At 41.8% G+C, this 22411-nt stretch overlaps 1 protein-coding gene across 1 annotated transcript; it reads right to left on the reverse strand.

Annotated features, from left to right (window-relative positions):
* Window positions 1-192: 192 nt before the first annotated feature.
* SLC10A4 (solute carrier family 10 member 4) lies at window positions 193-8632 on the reverse strand. Its single transcript, XM_007539691.3, has 3 exons — window positions 7789-8632; window positions 6786-6996; window positions 193-1257 (listed from the first exon to the last, which is right to left on the reverse strand). Exons 1-3 carry the CDS (start codon window positions 8367-8369, stop codon window positions 745-747), a joined length of 1305 nt encoding a protein of 434 aa, XP_007539753.1. The 5' UTR covers window positions 8370-8632; the 3' UTR covers window positions 193-744.
* Between the last annotated feature and the right edge of the window lie 13779 nt (window positions 8633-22411).

Here is a 22411-nt window from a genome sequence, read left to right on the forward strand (position 1 = left end):
TCCTATCTCCGCCCCAAACCCAGTCTCAAAAGGGTGACGGTCGAGGCCCTTTTCTGGGGTTTTACATTCTTAAATTACTAATCGGCTCTCCAAATGATAAGTCGATTTGGCGCGTGTAGTTACATACATGTAGAAAACCAAATCTGTTCCCTGGAAAAGGTTTGTTATCAACAAATATCTGATCAAGCAGTCAAATACGAATATAATTTCCTCTGATTTGTTACAGGTTTGACAATCAAACACCATATAGTTCATTACGTAATTGACCGGCTTGGGGATTTTTCCGAATGTAGGTCAAAATTCTACATTGTCAAGTAGTTCATAAATTGCAGGAGCACATTGTTCACAACAGTTACATTAGACTCAGCTATGCTTTACAAATATAGCCTGTTTTTAACTCTTAGTGCACCAAAATTTCTATATTTCCAGGACTCTGCTTTCTAAGAGGTTACATATATGAAATAGTTACAGAGATTGGCAACAGAAACCAAAAAGCACATTTAACTTGTTCAGGCTTCACATTAGCATTCCCAGTTGCTGGTTCTATTACAACATTGATTTGTAATTTGTGAAAACACTTGGTTAATGTACTAAAGCAACTTTACAGTGGGAAGCTCATAATTGTTAAGTGCATGATAATGGGAACCATTGTTATCCTTTTTGTAAACGACACACACTACCACAGACCATAATAAATATGACGTACTAATTCAGGAAGATTGAAGCTGCTGGATAGCTTCATGTTTAGAGAGAAGTCTGAGTGGTTTCCATCATAATTAAATTATCTGATTTCACTGTGCCATAGGAAGTGTCTGCCAGTTCCTCTTCTTTTAGTTTCTTGTAAGAAATATCTGTATCTTCATCTTCATCTAGAGGATCTCGCTTGTGCAATATTTCACTTCCATACATTTTATATATTAAAACAAAAATCCCTGCTTCTGCAGACTGGAAAAGAGCATAAAGCAAAGGAAACATGTACATGCTCCCTATGAGTCGTGGTGGAAAGGCCAGTTTTAGGATGGCGGTGCAGAGCTGCACATTCTGACTACCTGTCTCCAGGCATATGGTCCTCTTGCAGTTGGGTGGAAGGTGGAAGAGTGTAGCTAAACCATAGCCTGAGGCATAGCCTGCCAAAGGCATAAAAATTGCTACCACGTAAACAGCTGCAGGAATACTGGCCAGTAGTTGAGGTCCTAACATAGTGCCAGTCATTATGAAAAGGATCACCAATGTCACTAGCAGAGACCACAAGGAAACCTAGTAATAGAAAATGAATAGACAGTTACCAAAGAATAGGATAGCTGTAGAGGAATTCAGGCTAGAGTGTCCTTGGCTCTGTGAAGAAGAGACCCATTTAATCTGACCACCCACACAAAATAAAGATCTTTATAGTAAAAATATTTTCAGGTTTTTATTTTATTTTCTCTCCATGTCAGGAGAGGAATCAAAGCATCTTGTGTGTACTACACTGCTGAACAGCCTCAACAGCCCAACTCTTAGTCTACATTTCTTTAGAGATGGACAAAGGCAAGTCGGAGCCAGAGACATTCCACTCTTCATGGAGCTCCCTCCATTTTGGTCCTCAGTGCTTTCATGTGTCAGGGACCAAGCACAGGGCCTCAGGTCTGAAAGGCAGGGGTGTTCTTTCCACTGACTCCCCAAAAGACCTGAGGATATCTGAGGATGGATAGGAAGCAAGCATCCAGCATGTCAAACAGCTCTGTTTGGGAGCCTACCCTTATGGCTGTCATTCTTTTTGGACCTGTATTCTCCCCGCCCCCCCCTACCCTAACCTACCCTTATGTCTGCTGACAATTCACTTTTGTTATGTAACTTAAGAAGACATAATTTTTTGTGTGCTATTTATATTAATTTATTTTCTATAAGGATGTAGTTATACAGAGAGGCTTTGATTAAATGAAAAAATGTATCCGGCCATGAGTAAAAGAAAGTGTGCTCTATGATAAATACATATATTCTGAATGTAAAAGCATATATATGTACATGTAAATGTACACATATTTATAGATAATATTCCAGTAGATAGTATTAAGATGTACTAAGAAATTACTAATCATAATCATTACATTAATATTATGAATGTGAATGCACCTACTTACTATAAACTCATAAGTTCTAAGCATTAATCAAATGAGTTATATTTACACTAAAATATTTTTAAAAACAGACAATTCATTAAGATTAGCTAGCTTTGAATTTAATGAGAACCAGCCTCTACTCCTTAACCAGAATATTCATAAGACATGCTTTATAACATTTTTATATTTTTACAAACACTTCAAATTGACATTGGCATTTAATGTCAATGCCCACCCAAATGATTCAAAAGAAATAGTTGAAGAAATATTTTCCCAGTGAAGAATCCTGCCAAGCCAGTGGTGTGGACATACTGTGAAGCTTAATTGTTCATTTATGGAATAGTTTAGTTCCTACCAACTTATGAGTACCTTCTATAATAATTGTTTTAGTATCTTCTAGAGTTGATGTTTTGACCAACCAGACAAAATTTACTCTTCTACAGAATGTCAAGTATCTGCCAATCTCTCAGCTATCGAGAGAACAAGAAAGCAGTGATTCAGTGATCTAGTCTCCCTCACAAACATTCCTCTTGCTCATTCCTAAACACTCAAGCTAACTACTAATCTGAAGGAGAACTTAGAGGGAAATTTTTAGGGTTCCACCCTACTTTATACACAGTCTGCCTTACTTTAATGAATGAATGGAACTATCAGTCATCAAAATGGAAGACTTCAAGATGGCACGATACTTGCTAAGAGTCAGTTGTGCTATATCTATACTCCATGTGTTACCTACATTTGTCAGTATCATTAGAGATGTATAGGTGGGTTATTTCTCATGAATAAATGAAAAAGGGGAGTCATAGAACTGGAAAGACTTCCCTGTATCTTCCTTCTTATGTTTACTTTTTTCCCTTACATAATCTAAGAGTTGATGATTGTTCCAGTGTTGCTAACAATTCACAGAAATGTAGTGTTTTGAAGGCCAAAATCACACAGTGTTTCCTAACTTTTTGAAGCCTCTTATTTAATTTGTAAAAGCAGAACTAATTTTTTACAGAAAATGGAGTCCTCTTCAGGGAAGATAACATTCTCTGTTCTATTCACAGAATTCATACCTGGAGTGTTAGTTTAATTCTAACTACTCTGGTTTTAAAAAAAATGTTCATTAGTGATTTAATAATGATTAATATGACTGTAAGATAACAGGGGTACAATTCCATAAAGGTCTCACCACCAGAGTTCTGTGTCCTATTGGAAAACTTCCCTATTTTTTTTCTTTTTTGCCTCTAAGGTTATTGCTATGAATCCACTGCCCTGAAGACTACTCCCCCCCCCTTTTTGTTCCCCTTGATTATCTTTGTTGTTGTTGGATAGGACAGAGAGATCAAGATAGGAGGGGGAGAGAGAGGGGAGAGAAAGATAGACACCTGCAGACCTGCTTCACTGCCTGTGAAGTGACCCTCCTGCAGGTGGGGAGCCAGGGGCTTGAACTGGGTCTCTCGTGCTAGTCTTTGCGCTGGTCCTTGTGCTTTGTGCCATGTGCGCTTAACCCTCTGCGCCACTGCCCAGCCCCCCCCCCCCTTTTTATCCCTTTTTGGGAGTATGGACCAAAATTCTTCATGGGGTGCAAAAGATGGAAGGTCTGGCTTCTGTAATTGCTTCTCTGCTGGATATGGACGGCCATACCCGCCCAGTCTGTTTCTATTTTTCCCTAGTGTGGTAGGGCTCTGGGGAAGTGGGACTTAGGGACACATTGGTGAGGTCACTAACTACTCTTTTTTTAAAAAAAACATTATTTATTCATTCCCTTTTGTTTCCCTTGTTTTACTGTTGTAGTTATTATTGTTGTTATTGATGCCATTGTTGTTGAATAGGACAGAGAGAAATTGAGATGGGGAAGACAGGAGGGGAGAAAAAGACAGACACCTGCAGACCTGCTTCACCACTTGTGAAGTGACTCCCCTTCAGGTGGGGAGCCGAACCAGGACCTTTATGCCGGTCCTTGAGCTTTGCACCACGTGTGTTTAACTCCCAACTACTGTTTTTAAGGGTGACATTCACAAATTCAAAGATTGCAGGGCCAGCCAGTGGTGCATGTGGTTAACTGCACATGGTACAAATGCAAAGATTGCTCAGAATAGTCCAGACTATTATACAGATTTATGTGGAGGCTGAATTTGGGTACAGTCTGCCTGGAGAAGAGCAGCCTCTTCCTCTCTTTACTTTTTCAATAACCTTTGAACAGCTGTTTTGAAATAGTCTTTGTTGCGTCGTAAGGGCCTAGCCAAGACTCTTAGATTATGTAAGGGAAAAAAGTAAACATAAGAAGGAAGATACAGGGAAGTCTTTCCAGTTCTATGACTCCCCTTTTTCATTTATTCATGAGAAATAACCCACCTATACATCTCTAATGATACTGACAAACATAGGTAACACATGGAGTATAGATATAGCACAACTGACTCTTAGCAAGTATCGTGCCATCTTGAAGTCTTCCATTTTGATGACTGATAGTTCCATTCATTCATTAAAGTAAGGCAGACTGTGTATAAAGTAGGGTGGAACCCTAAAAATTTCCCTCTAAGTTCTCCTTCAGATTAGTAGTTAGCTTGAGTGTTTAGGAATGAGCAAGAGGAATGTTTGTGAGGGAGACTAGATCACTGAATCACTGCTTTCTTGTTCTCTCGATAGCTGAGAGATTGGCAGATACTTGACATTCTGTAGAAGAGTAAATTTTGTCTGGTTGGTCAAAACATCAACTCTAGAAGATACTAAAACAATTATTATAGAAGGTACTCATAAGTTGGTAGGAACTAAACTATTCCATAAATGAACAATTAAGCTTCACAGTATGTCCACACCACTGGTTTGGCAGGATTCTTCACTGGGAAAATATTTCTTCAACTATTTCTTTTGAATCATTTGGGTGGGCATTGACATTAAATGCCAATGTCAATTTGAAGTGTTTGTAAAAATATAAAAATGTTATAAAGCATGTCTTATGAATATTCTGGTTAAGGAGTAGAGGCTGGTTCTCATTAAATTCAAAGCTAGCTAATCTTAATGAATTGTCTGTTTTTAAAAATATTTTAGTGTAAATATAACTCATTTGATTAATGCTTAGAACTTATGAGTTTATAGTAAGTAGGTGCATTCACATTCATAATATTAATGTAATGATTATGATTAGTAATTTCTTAGTACATCTTAATACTATCTACTGGAATATTATCTATAAATATGTGTACATTTACATGTACATATATATGCTTTTACATTCAGAATATATGTATTTATCATAGAGCACACTTTCTTTTACTCATGGCCGGATACATTTTTTCATTTAATCAAAGCCTCTCTGTATAACTACATCCTTATAGAAAATAAATTAATATAAATAGCACACAAAAAATTATGTCTTCTTAAGTTACATAACAAAACACTAGAGTGACTCTTTACTTGCTTAATAAATTCACCTATCCACTTTAGAGAAATTAGTTATGCATTTTATTTTATTAACTTTGTAAAATAAGAATCTAGTTATATTTTACTATTATTTAATACAATCTTTGAGTAAAATAAGAATCTAGTTATACTTTACTATTATTTAATACAATCTGAGTTTTCAAAGATGGCTCAATTTAAAAATATCAAATTCTTTTTCTCCAGTTAACTATTATGAAATCTCTACTGCTCTAAAAAGCATCAGTTCTAATTTTTAGGACATTAATAAAAAGATTTTTTAGTTTATAATTATTTATGGTTTAGTACAAAGACCCCTGGGACTATATTGTCCTTTATATTTCCATTTCTCTTGAATATGTGTCAAATTTGTGCTTTAGATTTAAAAATATGCTATAACATGCTTGAATGGGCACATACTATAAGAAGTGATTTAAACTGTTGTCACCCAATAAAATATTTTTAAACAAAACTTCTGCAGAGTTCCTCAGAACTATAGATTCACTGTTAAAAAATATATAGCAATGCATTTCTAAAATGCTTCACACATTCTATTAAGACTCTTTTATCTCATGTGCTTTGACTTTTAGTAATACATTACTGTAACTGGAAAATATGTTGTCATCTCCCCCTCCCATAATGTTTCCTTCCATGAATACTGAGTCTCCCTTTATGCTATGTTTAACTGAGTTGTTTTTTTTTTTTTGCCTCCAGGGTTATTGCTGCTGCACCATGAATCCACTGCTCCTGGAGGCTTTTCTTCCCCCCCCCTTTTGTTGCCCTTGTTTTATCCTTGTTGTGGTTATGATTGTTGTTGTTACTGCTGTCATTGTTGGACAGGACAGAGAAATCAAGAGAGAAAGGGAAGACAGAGGGGGGAGAGAAAGATAGACATATGCAGACCTGCTTGACCACTTGTGAAGAGACCCTCCCCCCCCCCCCCCCCGCAGGTGGGAAGCCAGGGCCTCAAACCATGATCCTTATGCCTTATGCCTGTCCTTGCACTTTGCACCATGTGCACTTAACCCACTGCGGTACCACCCAACCCCCTTAACTGAGCTATCTTAATTAAAACTATATATATTGAATACGTTGAAACCTCAATATGTGGAAATTATCTCTCTTTATAAAGCAAAGGCTTTTTTACATTGTCCACCCAAGAAGTGCCAGGTTCCCTTTCTTCCTTGACCCTCTTTCCCATAGTTCTTAACATCTTGACTGTAAATCAAGATGAAGAACTCTCTCCAATATAACAATGCATGTGAATGGAAGTGGTCTTACCTTTACAATATAGTCAGCCACCCTGTTGTATTTGTAGCGAATGAAAACGCCCAAGCCAATCGGGATGAGAGTGCTGCACAGAGTCAGGGTGACTGCCCCTAGGGGCAGCAACTGCACCAGAGGAGTGTTGATCCAAGCCCTACTGTAGACCCACAAGCACAGGGGCATCAAGACCAGGGCCAGAAGCGTGGAGGAAATGGTCATGATGATGCTGCAGAAAAGGCAATGAACAGAATTCAGAATGGGCTTTGAGCCAAAGAATTTCCCTTGTCCACTGAGGAACCTCCCTCCTGCACATTGTTGTGGTGATGTTGTGGAAGAATGCATGCAAGTCCCCCTACCACCTTTGGAGTCTGGGGAGAGAGAATTTCTTTCATCCCAGAGAAGTGCCAAGAGACAGCAGCATGTTTAAGCCCAACTGAGACATGAACCTCAGGGAGGAAAGAAAGAAAAAAAATTAAAATCTCAGGACTGCTGCCCTGAACTTTACAATCCCTGTTGAGCTGCTTACCTTGGTTGATTCTGATGACAAGAAACATTTTCCCCCTTAATTTCCCAAAGCACCCTACTAGACATGGTGAAACTGCTGAGCACTGCATGCTGAATTGAATTCAACTATTTTGTCCTCCATATAAAATCGTTTTCTTTATTGTGGCCAACAGCCCTGTTTTGCACTTACAGATCTAGACTCCCCTGTTCCCTTTGTCCTCCAGTGGCCAAAGACCTGCACTGGCAGTTCAGCACCCAGCGAGGGTGGTGAGCCGGCTGAAGGGCTGGAGCTGTGGATGAAACCCGCAGACCAGCAGGGTCCCTGTCGAGAGCTCCTCCTCTACAACACTACTTTTTCATATCTGCCTAAAGTCCAGGCGACAGCATCTTCCTCCACTTTTCTCCTGGCCTCATCCCAACCGCCACTCCTTCCCCTCTCCAAGTGTGGCACCCACGACTGTCAGCACAGTCGGTCGGGATGTCAGAGCTGCCTGAGCAGGAGGCAGCTCCGTACCTGAGGTTCATGTCACCATCAACCAGCAGGGACATCAGGTTGGAGAGATTCCCGCCGGGGCAGCAGCCACACAGGAGCACGGCCACCGCGGCCACCTCGTCCAGAGAGAAGATGAGGGCAAGCAGGAAGGCGAGCAGTGGCAGGAAGCCGAACTGGCAGAGCGCGGCCAGCAGCGCGCCCACCGGCCGGCGGACGTGCGCCCCGAAGTGGTTCACGTCCACGGTGCAGCCCAGGCCCAGCATGGTGATGCACAGGGCGGCGCCCACCAACACGTTCAGCCCGTGGTTCAGCGGCGTGTCCCAGAACGGGGGCTCATGGGGCGTCCAGGGGCGAGGGATCGAGGACGGGCTCAGGCTCGTCGCGCCCCCCGCCAGGCCGCCGTCGCTGGCTGCCCCAGGGGTGGGAGAATGGCTGGGACCGAACCCCACGCTGGGAGCCGGGCTGGGGCCCGCGCTGGAGGTGGGGGCGAGGGAGAAATCCGGGAGGGGGCTCAGGCTGCCGGCGTGGGGCAACACGGTGTAGTTATCCGGCTGCAGCGAGGACGCGGTGAAGAGCAGGGAGGCATTGTCCGCGCCGTCCATGGCGCAACCGGAGGGCGCACCGGGTAGGCTGGGGTGCGCGCTGCAGTCTCCACGCCTTCGAGCCAGGCGCTACTGTCCGTCAGTCTGTCAGTCCGTCTATCTGCCCTCAAGAAGCTCGGTTCCAAGCCTCGGCTGCGTTCCACTGGTGTCTCCGCAACGTGGAGTGTGAGGCCCCCCAGGTGCTCAGCTGCGTGACCAACTAGTGCCCGCCGGCTGGCACTTAAGAGAGCGCAGCCCCCGAGGGCGAATCCAATCACTGCGCCCTGCGCCCTGCACCCCGCAGGCCCCGCCCCGCCCCGCCCGCCCCGCCGCCCAGTCCCCTGCTTTAATCACAGTAAGTGCTTCTGTTAGAGTGTAGCCAGGGGCGGAACAAAGACCTGACAAAGGACAGCAAGAAGGAAAAAATAACCCTGCCTGGCTGCTAATCAAGTTCTCTGATGAGCTCTGACTCTTTGCAAATTAATTCTGGAGACCCAGACACACAAACCGTGTCCACTGAGCCTCGGGGAGGGGATTAGTGAGTGAGGCTTCTGGTAGCAGGACACAATCTCTGGTTTTGGACTGCAAACTTTTATATACATATACATACACATATGGATTTTATGTACAGACTTAAAAGCAATAAGCGAGAATAATACTGGTGAATTTTGAGTCTTGGGCAATGCGTGTGCGTTCTTCATAGATTTCTTAGAGAAGCAGAAGGTGGGGAGCTATCCTGTTAGCTAAGATTTTACATTTGAGGAATCATAGGCACAGAGGGGTATATCTCAGTCTCCTTGAACAACCCCCATCCCTGCCCCCAAGCACCTATCTGTGGAGCTTACTAGGCCACCCAAGAGTAGAGCACAGAGCTGGGCTAAGAGAGGGTTTGGTGAGAAATGTGTGTATTGGAAATTGTTGGCAGATACACACACGGGGGGAGGGGGGGATACTTCAGGGACAGTAGATTTATGAATGTTATGTGTGTAGTCCTGGCATTGAGATTAAAGAACTGAAAAGGAATAAAGTGGCAATATTCCCTGCTTCAGTGAGGTCCATTTCCCAAAGGCATAAAATGCAGAGCTCTTAGCAATATTGACCCAACTTCACATCAGTCACTACAAAAGGGGCTGCTCTGTAAATCTGGGAGGCAGAGCCATTTGAGAAGACATCTGACTACCTGGAGTAATAACAAAGTGATAGATTATAAAAGTTAAGGAAGGAATTTCTTCACTGAAAGTATGAAAAAGGGGGACAGAGAAATTACAATAGGAAACTCAATAAATATGACTACATAAGAACTTAAAACTGAAACCATTTTTTTTTTTTTTTGCCACCAGGGTTATTGTTGGGACGGTGCCTGCACTACGAATCCACTGCTCCTGGAGGCTATTTTCCCCCCTTTTGTTACCCTTTTTGTTTTACCATTGTTGTGGTTATTTATTTACTTTTAATTTTTTTAAAAATATTTATTTTTCCCTTGTTGCCTTTGGTTTTTTTTTTTCATTGTAGTTATGATTGTTGTTATTGATGACGCTGTTAGGACAGAGAGAAATGGACAGAGGAGGGGAAGACAGAAGGGGGAGAGAAAGATAGACACCTGCAGACCGGCTTCACCGCCTGTGAAGCGACCCCCCTTGTAAGTGGGGAGCCTGGGGCTCAAACCGGGATACTTACACTGGTCCTTGAGATTCACGCCATGTTTGCTTAACCCACTGCGCTACTGCCCAACCCCCCTAAAGCCTTTTTTAACTTTGGTATACTAAAAATATTATTGAACAAAAAGTAAATTACAAAATGAGAAAAAAGCATTTGTGATATACATAAAATCAAGAGTTATTACCATTATTATTTTTATTATTTGGGGGGAGGGGAGATTGAGGGAAGGTACCAAAGCATTGTTCCTCCAATCATAGATTTCCCTTTGGAGGCTGAGTGGTGGCACTCCTGGTTTAGCACACATGCTACAATGCACAAGGACCCAGGTTCAAGCCCCCAGGCTCAACCTGGGGGAAGGGAAGCTTCACAAGAGGTAAAGCAGTGCTGCAGGCGTTTCTTTCCCCCTAGCCATCTCCCCTTCCACTCTTGATTCCTAGTTCTATCCAATAAATAAAAATTAGAAATATTTGAGGTGGAGGAGACAGCATCATGTTTATGCAAAAAACTTTCATGCCTGAGGCTCTGAGGTCTCAGGTTTAATTCTCAGCACCACCACAACCCAGAGATGAGCAGTATTCTTTCTCTGTGTGCATATTTCTTTTCTCTGTATCTCAAGCTCTTTCTTTAAAATAAATAAAGTAAAATATGTATAGATCTCCCTTTGGTGCTGTTCATGGTGTCCCCATGAGGTACCAGGGATTTAGCCCAGGGCTTCCTATAAGGCAATGTGTGTATCCTACCAGCTAAGCTCTCTCTGGGCCCTAAGAGGCAATAATATGCTATTACTGAACAAGACAACTTTGCAAATGAACAAAAATAAATAAGACCATATTATAAAAACAAATGATATAACTAGACACACAAGCTTATAAAAAGGAGTGTAAATCAACACACTCCATTCTTTTTGATCCCCAGTGCTTCTACCTTTTCTCTTCAGAGATGAACCCTCTTTGAGTTGTTGGGCAAGGAGGACTGTACCTCAATCATTTCTTACCTTTAATTTTTACCTTTTTAAAATTTATTTACATCTTTTTATTGGATAAGGCTGAGAGAAATTGGGAGGGGTGGGAGGTAGAGAAGGAGAGAGACAGACACCTGTGTCACTGATTCACCAATTGTGAAGCCTACAATAGCAGGTAGGGATCAAGGATTTGAACTCAAATCCTTACTGCATGTGTGCAGTCAACCAGGCAAGCCACTGCAGCATCTCAAATTTTATTGTTTAATAACACACACACACACACACACAAACACACACACACACACACAGAAAGAGGAAGAGAGACATAGAGGGAGGGAGGGAACACCAAAACATCACTCTAGCATATGCAAAGCCAGAGATTGACCACAGGACCCCACACCTATAAGTCCAGTGCTTTAGGGGTTGGGTAGTGGCACACCAGGTTAAGTGCAAAAATCACCATGTTCAAGGATCCTGGTTCAAACCCCTACTCCCACCTATAGGTGGTACACATCACAAGTGGTGAAGTAAGTCTACCGTTGTCTCTCTCTCTCTCCCTCTCTATCTCCCCCCTCTTATTTTCTCTGTGTCCTATCCAATTAAATAAATTTAAGTTTACAAAGCCCAGTGCTTTAGCTGCTGCACTGCCTCCTGGGCCACTGAAGATTTATTTTTTTTTAATTTCATATTAAATGGACAAAGGAGTTTCACATGAGAGAGCGTTTCAGTGTAGCACTAGATTGCAACCCAAGCTGATTTGAGCATGGGAGAATGAACTACATTAAGTTGTTACACAAAAGAAGCAGCTGTTAGTAGCATAATCCATCATTAAAACATAGTCGTCTGCTTTTCCTACCTAAGCATAGTAATATTGCTGGTATTGAATGCTGGGTACTTTATAAATAAACTCCTGTGTTGAAGTGGTTTTGGCATCTTAAAGCTGGGTTATGTGTAGCTGTTGCTTGCAAACTTCCTGAGACACTATTTGATGCCATGATTCCTTGTGTCCTCATATGCCTCTCCTCAGCCCATCCTGCTCATTCTGACAACACATCAGATCTCATGCATCAGGCATCTTTGTAAAAGTAAAGTCTCGGGAGTGGGGCGGTGGTGCAGTGGGTTAAGCGCACGTGGCGCAAAGTGCAAGGACCAGCATAAGGGTCCCAGTTCAAGCCCGGCTCCCCACCTGCAGGGGAGTCACTTCACAGGTGGTGAAGCAGGTCTGCAGGTATCTGTCTTTCTTTCCCCCTCTCTGTCTTCCCCTCCTCTCTCCATTTCTCTCTGTCCTATCCAACAACGACGACATCAATAACCACAACAATGTGGTTTAACACTGTTAAACAACAAGGGCAACAAAAGGGAAAATAGATTTAAAAAAAAAAAGCTTAAAAAAAAAAGTAAGGTCTCAGTTGCTCTCACATCATCACATGATTCACTAACAAGTCACTCCCAATAAGGCGTCCTTTGAAATTTGATTTAATCTTTATGGTTTCTGCCTCAGAAGAGTCCTCAGCTTTCCAACTTTTAAAAATGTTTTGATCATGAAAGGATGTTGAATCTAGTCCACAATAATGTAGCAACAGGGGTTTGCTTTACAGGGGGAGATTGCTCTCTTTCTCTTTTCTCTGCTAATTTTTGGTTTGTAAACAAGTCAATCCTTTCCTTGTTTTCATGACTTCTTTAATTTTGCTACCAGCATCAACTAGCCTGAGAAGTGAGAGATCCATGGTTTTGTCTTGAAGTTCTAGCATTTCACGTGACTTTGATGCATTTGCAGACTTTCTGAAGGAGTTCACAGAGCAATGTTAGGATGGTAGAAAAGTCTGTATCATGAGGCATCTGCCATCTGATAAGCTGAAAAGGAAAAATAAATATTGACAAAAACTCTAACAGGATATTAAACTGAGAAGTTATTTGATGTAAACATGAAAAAAAAAAAAAAAAAACCTCCAGTGATATGTGGTCTGGGAGGTTGCACAATGGATAAAGCATTAGATTCTCAAGCATGAGGTTTTGAGTTCAAGCCCAAGCAGCACATGTACCAGAGTGATACCTGGTTCTTTCTCTCTCTCCTCCTATCTTTCTCATTAATAAATAAAATCTTAAAAAAAAAAACTCCAGCGATATTTAAAAGGTTATCTACTGAAAAATGATTTGTTAAGTGATCAGACAACACACACACAAATAGTGACAGTGAGGTTTCTAAAAGAACTTTTATCAAAATTAGAATTCCACAAAGTGTGTGTGTGTGTGTGTGTGTGTGTGTGTGTGTGTGTGTGTGTGTGTGTGTGATCAGAGCTGATAACTCTGGCTTCTGTTGGTGCTGGAGATCAAACCTGGGTTCTTTGGTGCCTCAGGTATGAAAGCCTTTCTGTATAACCATTACACTATCTTCCCAGCCCACCACTAATTTGGGTTTTTATTGTCTGTTTTTTTAAGCACTACATACAAAGTAGAAAAAAAAAACATTTTTTATCTAGGGAGTGTTATTTTGAAATGTTCTTTAAAAGTGTATATATATATATATATTGCCTCCAGGGTTATTGCTGGGGATGGGGGCCTGTACTACGAATCCACTGCTCCTAGAAGGCATCTTTTTTTCCATTGTTGTTGTTGGATAGGGCAGAGAGAAATTGAGAGAGGAGGGGGAGAAAGATAGACACCTGCAGATCTGTTTCACCACTTGTGAAGCGATCCCCCTACAAATGGGAAGCCAGGGGGCTTGAAGCTGGATTTTTAAATATTTTTTTAATATTTATTTTTTAATTTCCTTTTGTCACCCTTGTTGTTTTATTGTAGTTATTATTGTTGTTATTGATGTCGTCATTGCTGGATAGGATAAAGAGAAATGGACAGAGGAGGGGAAGACAGAGAGGGGGAGAGAAAGATAGACACCTACAGACCTGCTTTACCGCTTGTGAAGCCACTCCCCTGTAGGTGAGGAGCCGGGGCTCAAACCCGGATCCTTATGCCAGTCCTTGCGCTTTGCGCCACGTGTGCTTAACCCGCTGAGCTACCGCAGGACTCCCCGAAGCTGGATTCTTAAGCCAGTCCTTGTGCTTTGCACACTATGTTCGCTTAACTCAGTGTGCTACTGCTCTGGCCCCTCTTGGAATATTTTTAAATATTATATTCGTTTCTTTAAATACTTCTTTTTCAATGTTTATTTTATTTTGATAGAAGAGAGAAATTGAGAGGACAAGGGGATATAAGAGAGGGAGAAAGAGAGACTCTTGCATCCCTACTTCACCACTTGTGAAGCTTCCCCACTACAGGTGGGAACCAGGGGACTGAACCCAGAGTTTTGAGCATGGCAGCATGTATGCTCAAGCAAGTCCACCACCTCCTTGGAACCTATCCTGGAATAATTTAAAACTACTTGCATATTATATAAGAAAAAACCCTCTGGCTTATTCTTCTAAGCTTGGTAATGCTGGAGCTGGGTGATGGTGTATTGGGTTGAGTACATCTGTTATAGTTTGCAAGAACTTGGGTTCAAGTTTCCAGTCCTCACCTGCAGGGGGGAAAGCTTTGTGGTGAAGCAGTGCTACAAATGTTTCTCTTTCTTTCTCCTCTTCTTCCTCCTCTCTCTCCTCTTGATTTATCTCTGTCTCTATCAATCAATCAATAATATTTGAATAATAAACCTGGTGCTGTTGAATAATAGTAAGTGTTGGTTTCATCTGATCCTAAGACAAGATTCATCTGTTAATAATTTCAGATTTCACACATTCTTTTCTTACTCTCAGTATTGAATCAATTAGTTTTGCTGTTCAGTAGGTCTGAAAATTATTACCTAGGATTGCTACTTATCATAGCAACCCATGGCCATAATTTGTCTAGAATTTTTAAATGTTTTATTTACTTATTTATTTATTAGATAAAGACAGAGAGCAGTCAAGAGGGAAGGATGAGATACAGAAGGCGACATCCATGTGCAGCACTGCTTTTCCACTTATGAAGCTTCCCCCCTGCAGGTGGGGATGAGGGGCTTGAACCCAGGTCTTTGAACATGGTCTTGCGTTCACTCAACCCTGTGTTTCACTGCCTGGCCCCTTTGTCCAGAATTTTGACGGCAAGGTGGTAGAGAAGGTCACTTCTAAAAAACATGTTGAGGGGACTTAACAGAGCAAGAGATGTGGGTAATTTCATACAGGTATTAATACTTCCATATGCTGTCTTCACTAGTAAACACAAACTGATACATTCCAAAATGTATCACCCACAGACATGTGTGCATATGTGTATAATATATATATATATATGCATATAGATGTGTAAATTGAGTACACACAAATTATTCTAGAATTGAGTACACACAAATTGTTCTAGAATCTTTATATTTGTCTGCAATTAATGTATTCCTAAAAATACATTACATTAGGAATACATTAATGTATTCCTAAAAATACCTATACCTATAGGTATTTCTGATACATGTGCTGCCAGGTATTGAACTTGGGACCTCATGCTTGAGAATCCAATGCCATATCCACAGCACCATCTCTTAGACCACAAAATATAGGTATTTCTGTAATATTGTTTTATAACAATTAATATTTATTCAAATAGTGGATTGATTCCCCAATGTGTAGCTAGAGAGCACAGCAACACAGAATAATTTAAATGCTGCCTCATGTTCTTAAGGACCTCACTGCTCTAAAACATAGCTAAATACATGGCATGTTGTGATAAATGTTATATACTCAGGCTCAACTAAAGATAGGAGTGATGAATTCTGGCTATGGAGTCTATGACTCATAAATCTCTGAGTTCTAGACTTTCAACAGGAAGATAAAGGACATTCCAGGGAGAGGGAATAGCGTGAACAAAGCAAGAGGGGCCCACTGCTTCTATAGGGGGAACAGAGACTATACACAAAGGGGCAAAGACAGGAAATAAGGTATGGGAGGGAAATAGAAGCACGTTATTCAGGACCTTTCTTCAGCATGTAGAGAGTTTGAGTTTTATTCAAGAGCAGAAAGCTAACCAAATTTCCTTTGCAGGGAAGTGACATATTCAAAATCAAGACTCTGGCCATTTCAGAAGCTCTGGGTAAATGGATACGAGCAGGCACAATGAACAGTGAAGGAAGGGGGGAAAGGTCTGGCCAGGAGGCTTATCAAGGCAGTAGAAGTTAATGACAGCTTATATTAGAGAATAAACGTAGAAATTGAAAGAAGAAGATATATTTGTGGGAGAGAGAGATGACTCAAAGCAAAACTGTGTTCTAATTTGCAAGAGTGGATGGAAGATAATGATATTAACTGAGATACAGAACACAGGCAAAGTGCTACATTTTTAATGCAGGAGTATGAGGAGATTAGAAATAGTGAACATGGGAGCCTGGCGGTGGCACAGCGGGTTAATTTTTAAGCACACATGGCTGAAAGCGCACGGATGGGCATCAGGATCCCGGTTCCAGCCCCCGGCTCCCCACCTGCAGGGGATTCGCTTCACAGGCAGTGAAGCAGGTCTGCAGGTGTCTGTCTTTCTCTCTGCCTCTGTCTTCCCCTCCTCTCTCCATTTCTCTCTGTCCTATCCAACAGCAATGACAGCAATAATAACAACAAAAACAATGATAAATAACAAGGGCAACAAAAGGGGGAAAAGTTTAAAATAAAATAGTGAACATAAAATGAATGAAGTGTGCAGTTGAAGTTAACTCCTAATGTTCTGAAGGTTCTAAAACACTGGGAAGACAACTGGGAACAGACACAGTTTAGTAATCAGACTTACAGGAATTATTATACCTCTATTCAGATATTAAGAATAGCTCTGTGGGTGCCTGGCAGTAGCGCAGCCGGTTAAGTGCACATGGCTTGAAGCAAAAGGACGGGCTTAAGGATCCCAGTTCCAGCCCCCAGCTTCCCACTTGGGGGGGGGGGTCCCTTCACAGGCGGTAAAGCAGGTCTTCAGGTGTCTATTTTTCTCTCCCCCTCTCTGTCTTCCCCTTCTCTCTCCATTTCTTTCTGTCCTATCCAATAACAATAACATCAATAACAACAATAATAATAACCAAAACAACAAGGGCAACAAAAGGGGAAAAAATAGCCTCCAGGAGCAGTGGATTTGTGGTGCAGGCACTGAGCCCCAGCTATAACCCTGGAGACAAAAAAAAAAAAAAAGATCCAGTTTGAGCCCCCAGCTCCCTGCCTTCAGGGGGTGTCGCTTCACGAATGGTGAAGCAGGTCTGCAAGTGTCTTTCTCTCCCCTTCTCTGTCTTACCCTCCTCTCTCGATTTCTCTGTCCTATCATCAACAACAATGACAACAATAGTAACAGCAACGATAAACAACAAGGGCAACAAAAGGGAAAAAATAGCCTCCAGGAGCAGTGGATTCATAGTGCAGACACTGAGCACCGAGCTCCAGCTAACCCTAGAGGCAAAAACGCCCTGTAAGCCAAAATTTTTCTCTCTTCTGCTCTGTTTCTTCTATCCGTATCTCCTCTTAGCTCTTTCTCTAAATATGTAAAATTTTAAAAACTGTGACAGGGAGGCCATTCAGTGGTATTACATATGCATATTATCTCTGTCTGAGATCATTCCTTGGTACTGCATTAAAAAGAAAGAGGAGGAGGAGAAAAAGAAGGTTCAGGCAGTAACTCACTTGGTTGAGCACAAATGTTACCATACTTAAAGACCTGGGTTCAAGGCCCCAGTCTCCACCTACAGGGTGGGAAGCTTCACAGGTGATGAAGTTCTATGGGTGTTTCTTTCTCTCTACCTCTTCCCTCTCAATATCTCTCTTTCCTATTAGAAAAAGGAAAACAAAACAAAAAACTCAAACACACGTAAATGGCCACTGGGAATGGTGGATTTGTCATATAGGCACTGAGCCACAGAGATAACCATAGTGCCAAAAAGAAAACAAATTCGTACATAGAAAATTACAGGAAAGATGCAAAGACGAAAATAAAGAGAATGTCTTAATTATACAAATTACATAAGTTTGGGCTCACTTTTCATTTCTAAAATAAGATTAAACTCAAGATATCTAAAATCATGGAATGGTTTATAAACAAATATAAGGGACTCGGGATGTAATGATGAGGGAGACAGTTTCAGTAACAACAGCTGTGCTTTCTCTGTATCGCACACTTCTAATTCTGTACTTTTTCCATACACATCTTCTTTTGTGTGCCTCTCGTCTACAAAGATATTGAATGTTGCTGTTCCTGGGGTTAAGTCTCCTCCTGCAGTTTTAGATGACTTCATTAATTCTCTGGTCTTAGCTATGAATTATAGTCACTGACTTTAAAATCTCCATCTCTAGCCCCAAAGTTCACCTGATCCCTAAATTCCCCAATGATACTACCAACATGACAGAAAGTAGAATTCATCTTCCAAAGAGGCAGCAAACATGACAGAAAGAAGAATTCATTCTTTTCATCCAAAGTCCATGTCTTTTCTCTCTAAGAAGGCTTCCCACTATCAGTCTTTTGCTTCTATACATGTCTTAAATATATCTTGCCTCACTTCCTCTGATTGTACTTCATATCTCACTTTTGGGAGCCCCTCTAACCAACTCACCTTTGCTTTTCGTGTTAAGAATTAGGTCTTCGTAACCCAGGAGGTGGCACTGTTCATGAAGCACTGGGCTGTCAGGCATGAGGCCTGAGTTGCATCTCCTGCGTTATAAATGCCAGAGAGATGCTCTGGTTCTCTCTCTTTCTAATTAACACATATAAATAAAAACTGAAACACAAAGGGATTAGGAGCCATCTTCTTTGCTTTCCCAGATTACCATCCTGGCCCTTACTCACATGCGCAAAAAGATTTTTGAAGCCAACCTTTTATTGTTCTTTAATTAATTTAGTTACCAACCAGAGAGAAAGAGCCAGAGAGAGCATCACTCTAGTATATATGATACCAGTGATCGAACTCAGGACCTCAAGCATGCAAACCCAGTACTGTAATCACAGGGCACCTCCCGGGTCACTAAGTCAACCTTTTGCAATAGACTGCAGACATGAGTGCCGCAGGAACTGTGCTAGTGCTGCTTTGTGTCCTAAGTCATCAACTTCGCATAGTGTCTATCCTGAACTAGGTCCACTCTGAATATGAGTGAATGGAGGGGCTGATAGAGTAATGAATGGATGTGTCTTATCGGACCAACACAAAGGAAATCAAAGTGTGCTTTTAGTGATGCACCGTCACCTAGTGACGAGGCCCATGCCTGTGAAATTGGCTCTGATCCATAGTCGGGTCTGAAAGCGTATTTACTGTGCAGAGCACAGGAGCCTGCTTTCAGCCTGTCTGTTTTGCAGCAGCAGGGGATTGCCAATCATTGTCATAAAGCAGTCTCAACAGCTCTGGCCCAATGACCTCCATGGAACTGTCTGGGCTGTGGGCTGGAACATTAAATGGCATTGTATTCTTTAGCTAGAGGAGCTGCTTGAGTTACAGCCGCAGTAAAACAAAACAAAACAAAACAAAAACGTTTTAACGAAATTAAAATCCCAGTGGGCGAGGGGATGGTAGAGGAGAAGGAAGGCTGGGCGGGATGCTGAATGCCTTGGCAAGAGAGGGAGACCCCAGCGGGGCCTAATTTCTATATTTAGCTACAGTAGGGGAGTAGAGGTAAAGACCGAGAGGTTTACAGTTGTGATTTTTAAATTGCCTAAGATTAGTCCCTGTTGAGTTTGGGGGTGGACTGGGGTGGAGAGGGAAGATGAGAGTTTTCTGGGAAATATAGACACCCAATTAAAAGGGGCCATGGGGCAAAGAAATAAAAGTGATCTCCTAGGACAGCAAACTGAAATAGATCAATTACCTCTTGCCACTTCTTGTTTCCAAAATAATGAATTACTTTTTAAAAAGCCTGGCTCTGTGCTCTGCTGGGCTTGGCAGGAAGAAGGAATCTCCTAATGTTTATCCTATGCAAATGGAAAATGACTGGGATGATAATACAGTGTTGTTGCTTTAGGGAATCAACATAAAGAAATCCTGTTGATGAGTAAGGGTCCCGGTTCAAGCCCCCGGCCCCCTACCTGCAAGGAGAGGTCCCTTCACAAGTGGTGAAGCAGGTCTGCAGGTGTCTATCTTTCTCTCCCCCTTCTATCTTCCCCTTCTCTCTCCATTTCTCTCTGTCCTATCTAACGACGATGACATCAACAACAACAATAATAACTACAACAACCATTTAAAAAAATCAACAAGGGCAACAAACGGGAAAATAAATAAACAAAAAATATTTTTTAAAAATTCTGTTGATATAGAAAAACTAGAACCTTGGGGGCCAGGTGGTAGTGCACCTGGTTAAGTGCACACATTACAGTGCGCAAGGACCCAGGTTCAAGCCCCTGGTCCCCACCTGCAGGGGAATAGCTTCACAAGTGGTGAAGCAGGGCTGCAGGTATCTCTCTCCCTCTCTATCTCCCCCTCCCCATCTCAATTTCTCTATATCTCTATCCAATAATGAATAAATAAAATTTTAAAAAAAGAAAAACTAGAACCTGAAGAATCTCTGTGCTACATTAGAGCTCTCAGGAGCACGTTGTATTTTATTTTGACTCAAAGAAGCATTTCCAAGTGTTACCTGGAGCAAAAGGAAAAGAACCCTACCCCCTTAAATTATAAAGTTTGCTTTATTTTTTTTATTTTTTTAAATATTTATTTATTTTCCCTTTGTTGCCCTTGTTTTATTGTTGTAGTTATTATTGTTGTTGTCGTTGTTGGATAGGACAGAGAGAAATGGAGAGAGGAGGGGAATACAGAGAGGGGGAGGGAAAGATAGACACCTGCAGACCTGCTTCACCGCCTGTGAAGCGACTCCCCTGCAGGTGGGGAGCCAGGGGCTCGAACGGGGGTCCTTCAGATCCTTCAGCCGGTCCTTGCGCTTCATGCGCTTAACCTGCTGCACTACCACCCGACTCCAACAAAAGTTTGCATTATTAATAAATGAAGAGGGGCTGGGTAGTGGCACATCTGGTTGAGCATACATGTTGCAATACACAAGGACCCAGGTTTGAGCCTCTGGTTCCCACCTGCATGGAGAAAGCTTTGTGAGTGGTGAAGCAGGGCTGTAGGTGTCTCTCTTCCTCTCTATCACACCCTTACTTCTAGGTTTCTGGCTGTCTCTAGACAATACATAAATAATGATTAAACATTTTAAAAAGATTACAAATATTTATTTTTAAAAAAGGAAGAATTGGGCGGAGGATAGATAGCATAATGGTTATGCAAACAGAACTCATGCCTGAGGCGCCAACATCCCAGGTTCAATCCCCGGTACCACCATAAGCCAGAACTGAACAGTGTTCTGGTAAAAAAAAAAAAAAAAAAGAATTAGCTTGTCTTACTGTTGTTTTTTTTCAGGGGGTCCTGCAAAAGTGAGGAAGGCTGATCTCCACAACTCACAGACAAACAGAAAAGGAGGAGGGGAATCATAGTGTCGAAAGGTAGGAAGAAGAGCTGGATATTAGGTGGGGTAGCGTCAGGCATTAAAAGTCAGGAATCTAGTTTGCTCTGTTTCTTAGAGAATTTTTTTTAATATTTATTCATTTTCTCTTTTTGTTGCCCTTGTTGTTTTATTGATGTTGTCATTGTTGGATAGGACAGAGAGAAATGGAGAGAGGAGGGGAAGACAGAGAGGGGGAGAGAAAGACACCTGCAGACCTGCTTCTCCATCTGTGAAGCCACTCCCTTGCAGGTGGGGAGCCGGGGGCTCGAACCAGAATCCTTATGCCAGTCTTTGTGCTTTGCACCACCTGCGCTTAACCGCTGCACTACCGCCCGACTTCCCTCTTAGAGAATTAAAAAAAATTTTTTTTATTAATTCCCTTTTGTTGCCCTTGTTTTATTGTTGTTCTTGATGTCATTGTTATTGGATAGGACAGAGAGAAATGGAGAGAGGAGGGGAAGACAGAGACGGGGAGAGAAAGATAGACACCTGCAGACCTGCTTCACCACCTGTGAAGCAACCCCCCTGCAGGTGGGGAGCCAGGGCTCAAACTGGGATCCTTAAGCTGGCCCTTGCGCTTTGAGCCATGTGTGCTTAACCCACTGCACTACTGCCCAACTTCCTGCTCTGTTTCTTAGAGAAACAGCCATTATAAAGACACAGAACTGTAAGAATTTTGCAGTGTTCAGGTAGAGGGAGACTTGAATCTTGAAGGGGTTGGAGGAGGAATGGCAGAGAAAAACAAGATAACTAGTGGCAAACACATAGGTCTTAATCCTGTAAGTCTGGAGAGCTCAGTTTACAAACAAATTAGGTGATGTCTTAAGTCTCTTTGACAGCAATATGGAAGTCAACCTGGATCTGGCTCTATGCTTTCCTGTCACAACATCCATGCTGACATCTCCCCAACTCCTTATGTGTCACTAATAGGGGGTTCTCAGATTCAAGAAAATATACTGAAATGTAAATAAAGCATGACTTGAATCAACTCCAGATTATTTTAAGCTAATTTTATCAACTTTATTGCCTCAGTTACT

This window comes from Erinaceus europaeus, chromosome 3 (genome assembly GCF_950295315.1).
Source record: "Erinaceus europaeus chromosome 3, mEriEur2.1, whole genome shotgun sequence".
NCBI classification, from domain to species: Eukaryota; Metazoa; Chordata; class Mammalia; order Eulipotyphla; family Erinaceidae; genus Erinaceus; species Erinaceus europaeus.

Bases quoted from the DNA above. Each gene is read 5' to 3' on its own strand.
- SLC10A4 (XM_007539691.3), bottom strand. From the start codon at position 8,369: ATGGACGGCGCGGACAATGCCTCCCTGCTCTTCACCGCGTCCTCGCTG. The intron at 6,997-7,788 runs GTACGGAGCTGC...CCTTTTCTGCAG, and splicing joins GATGGTGACATGAACCTCAG to CATCATCATGACCATTTCCT. The intron at 1,258-6,785 runs GTAAGACCACTT...TTCTATTACTAG, and splicing joins TGGCTGACTATATTGTAAAG to GTTTCCTTGTGGTCTCTGCT.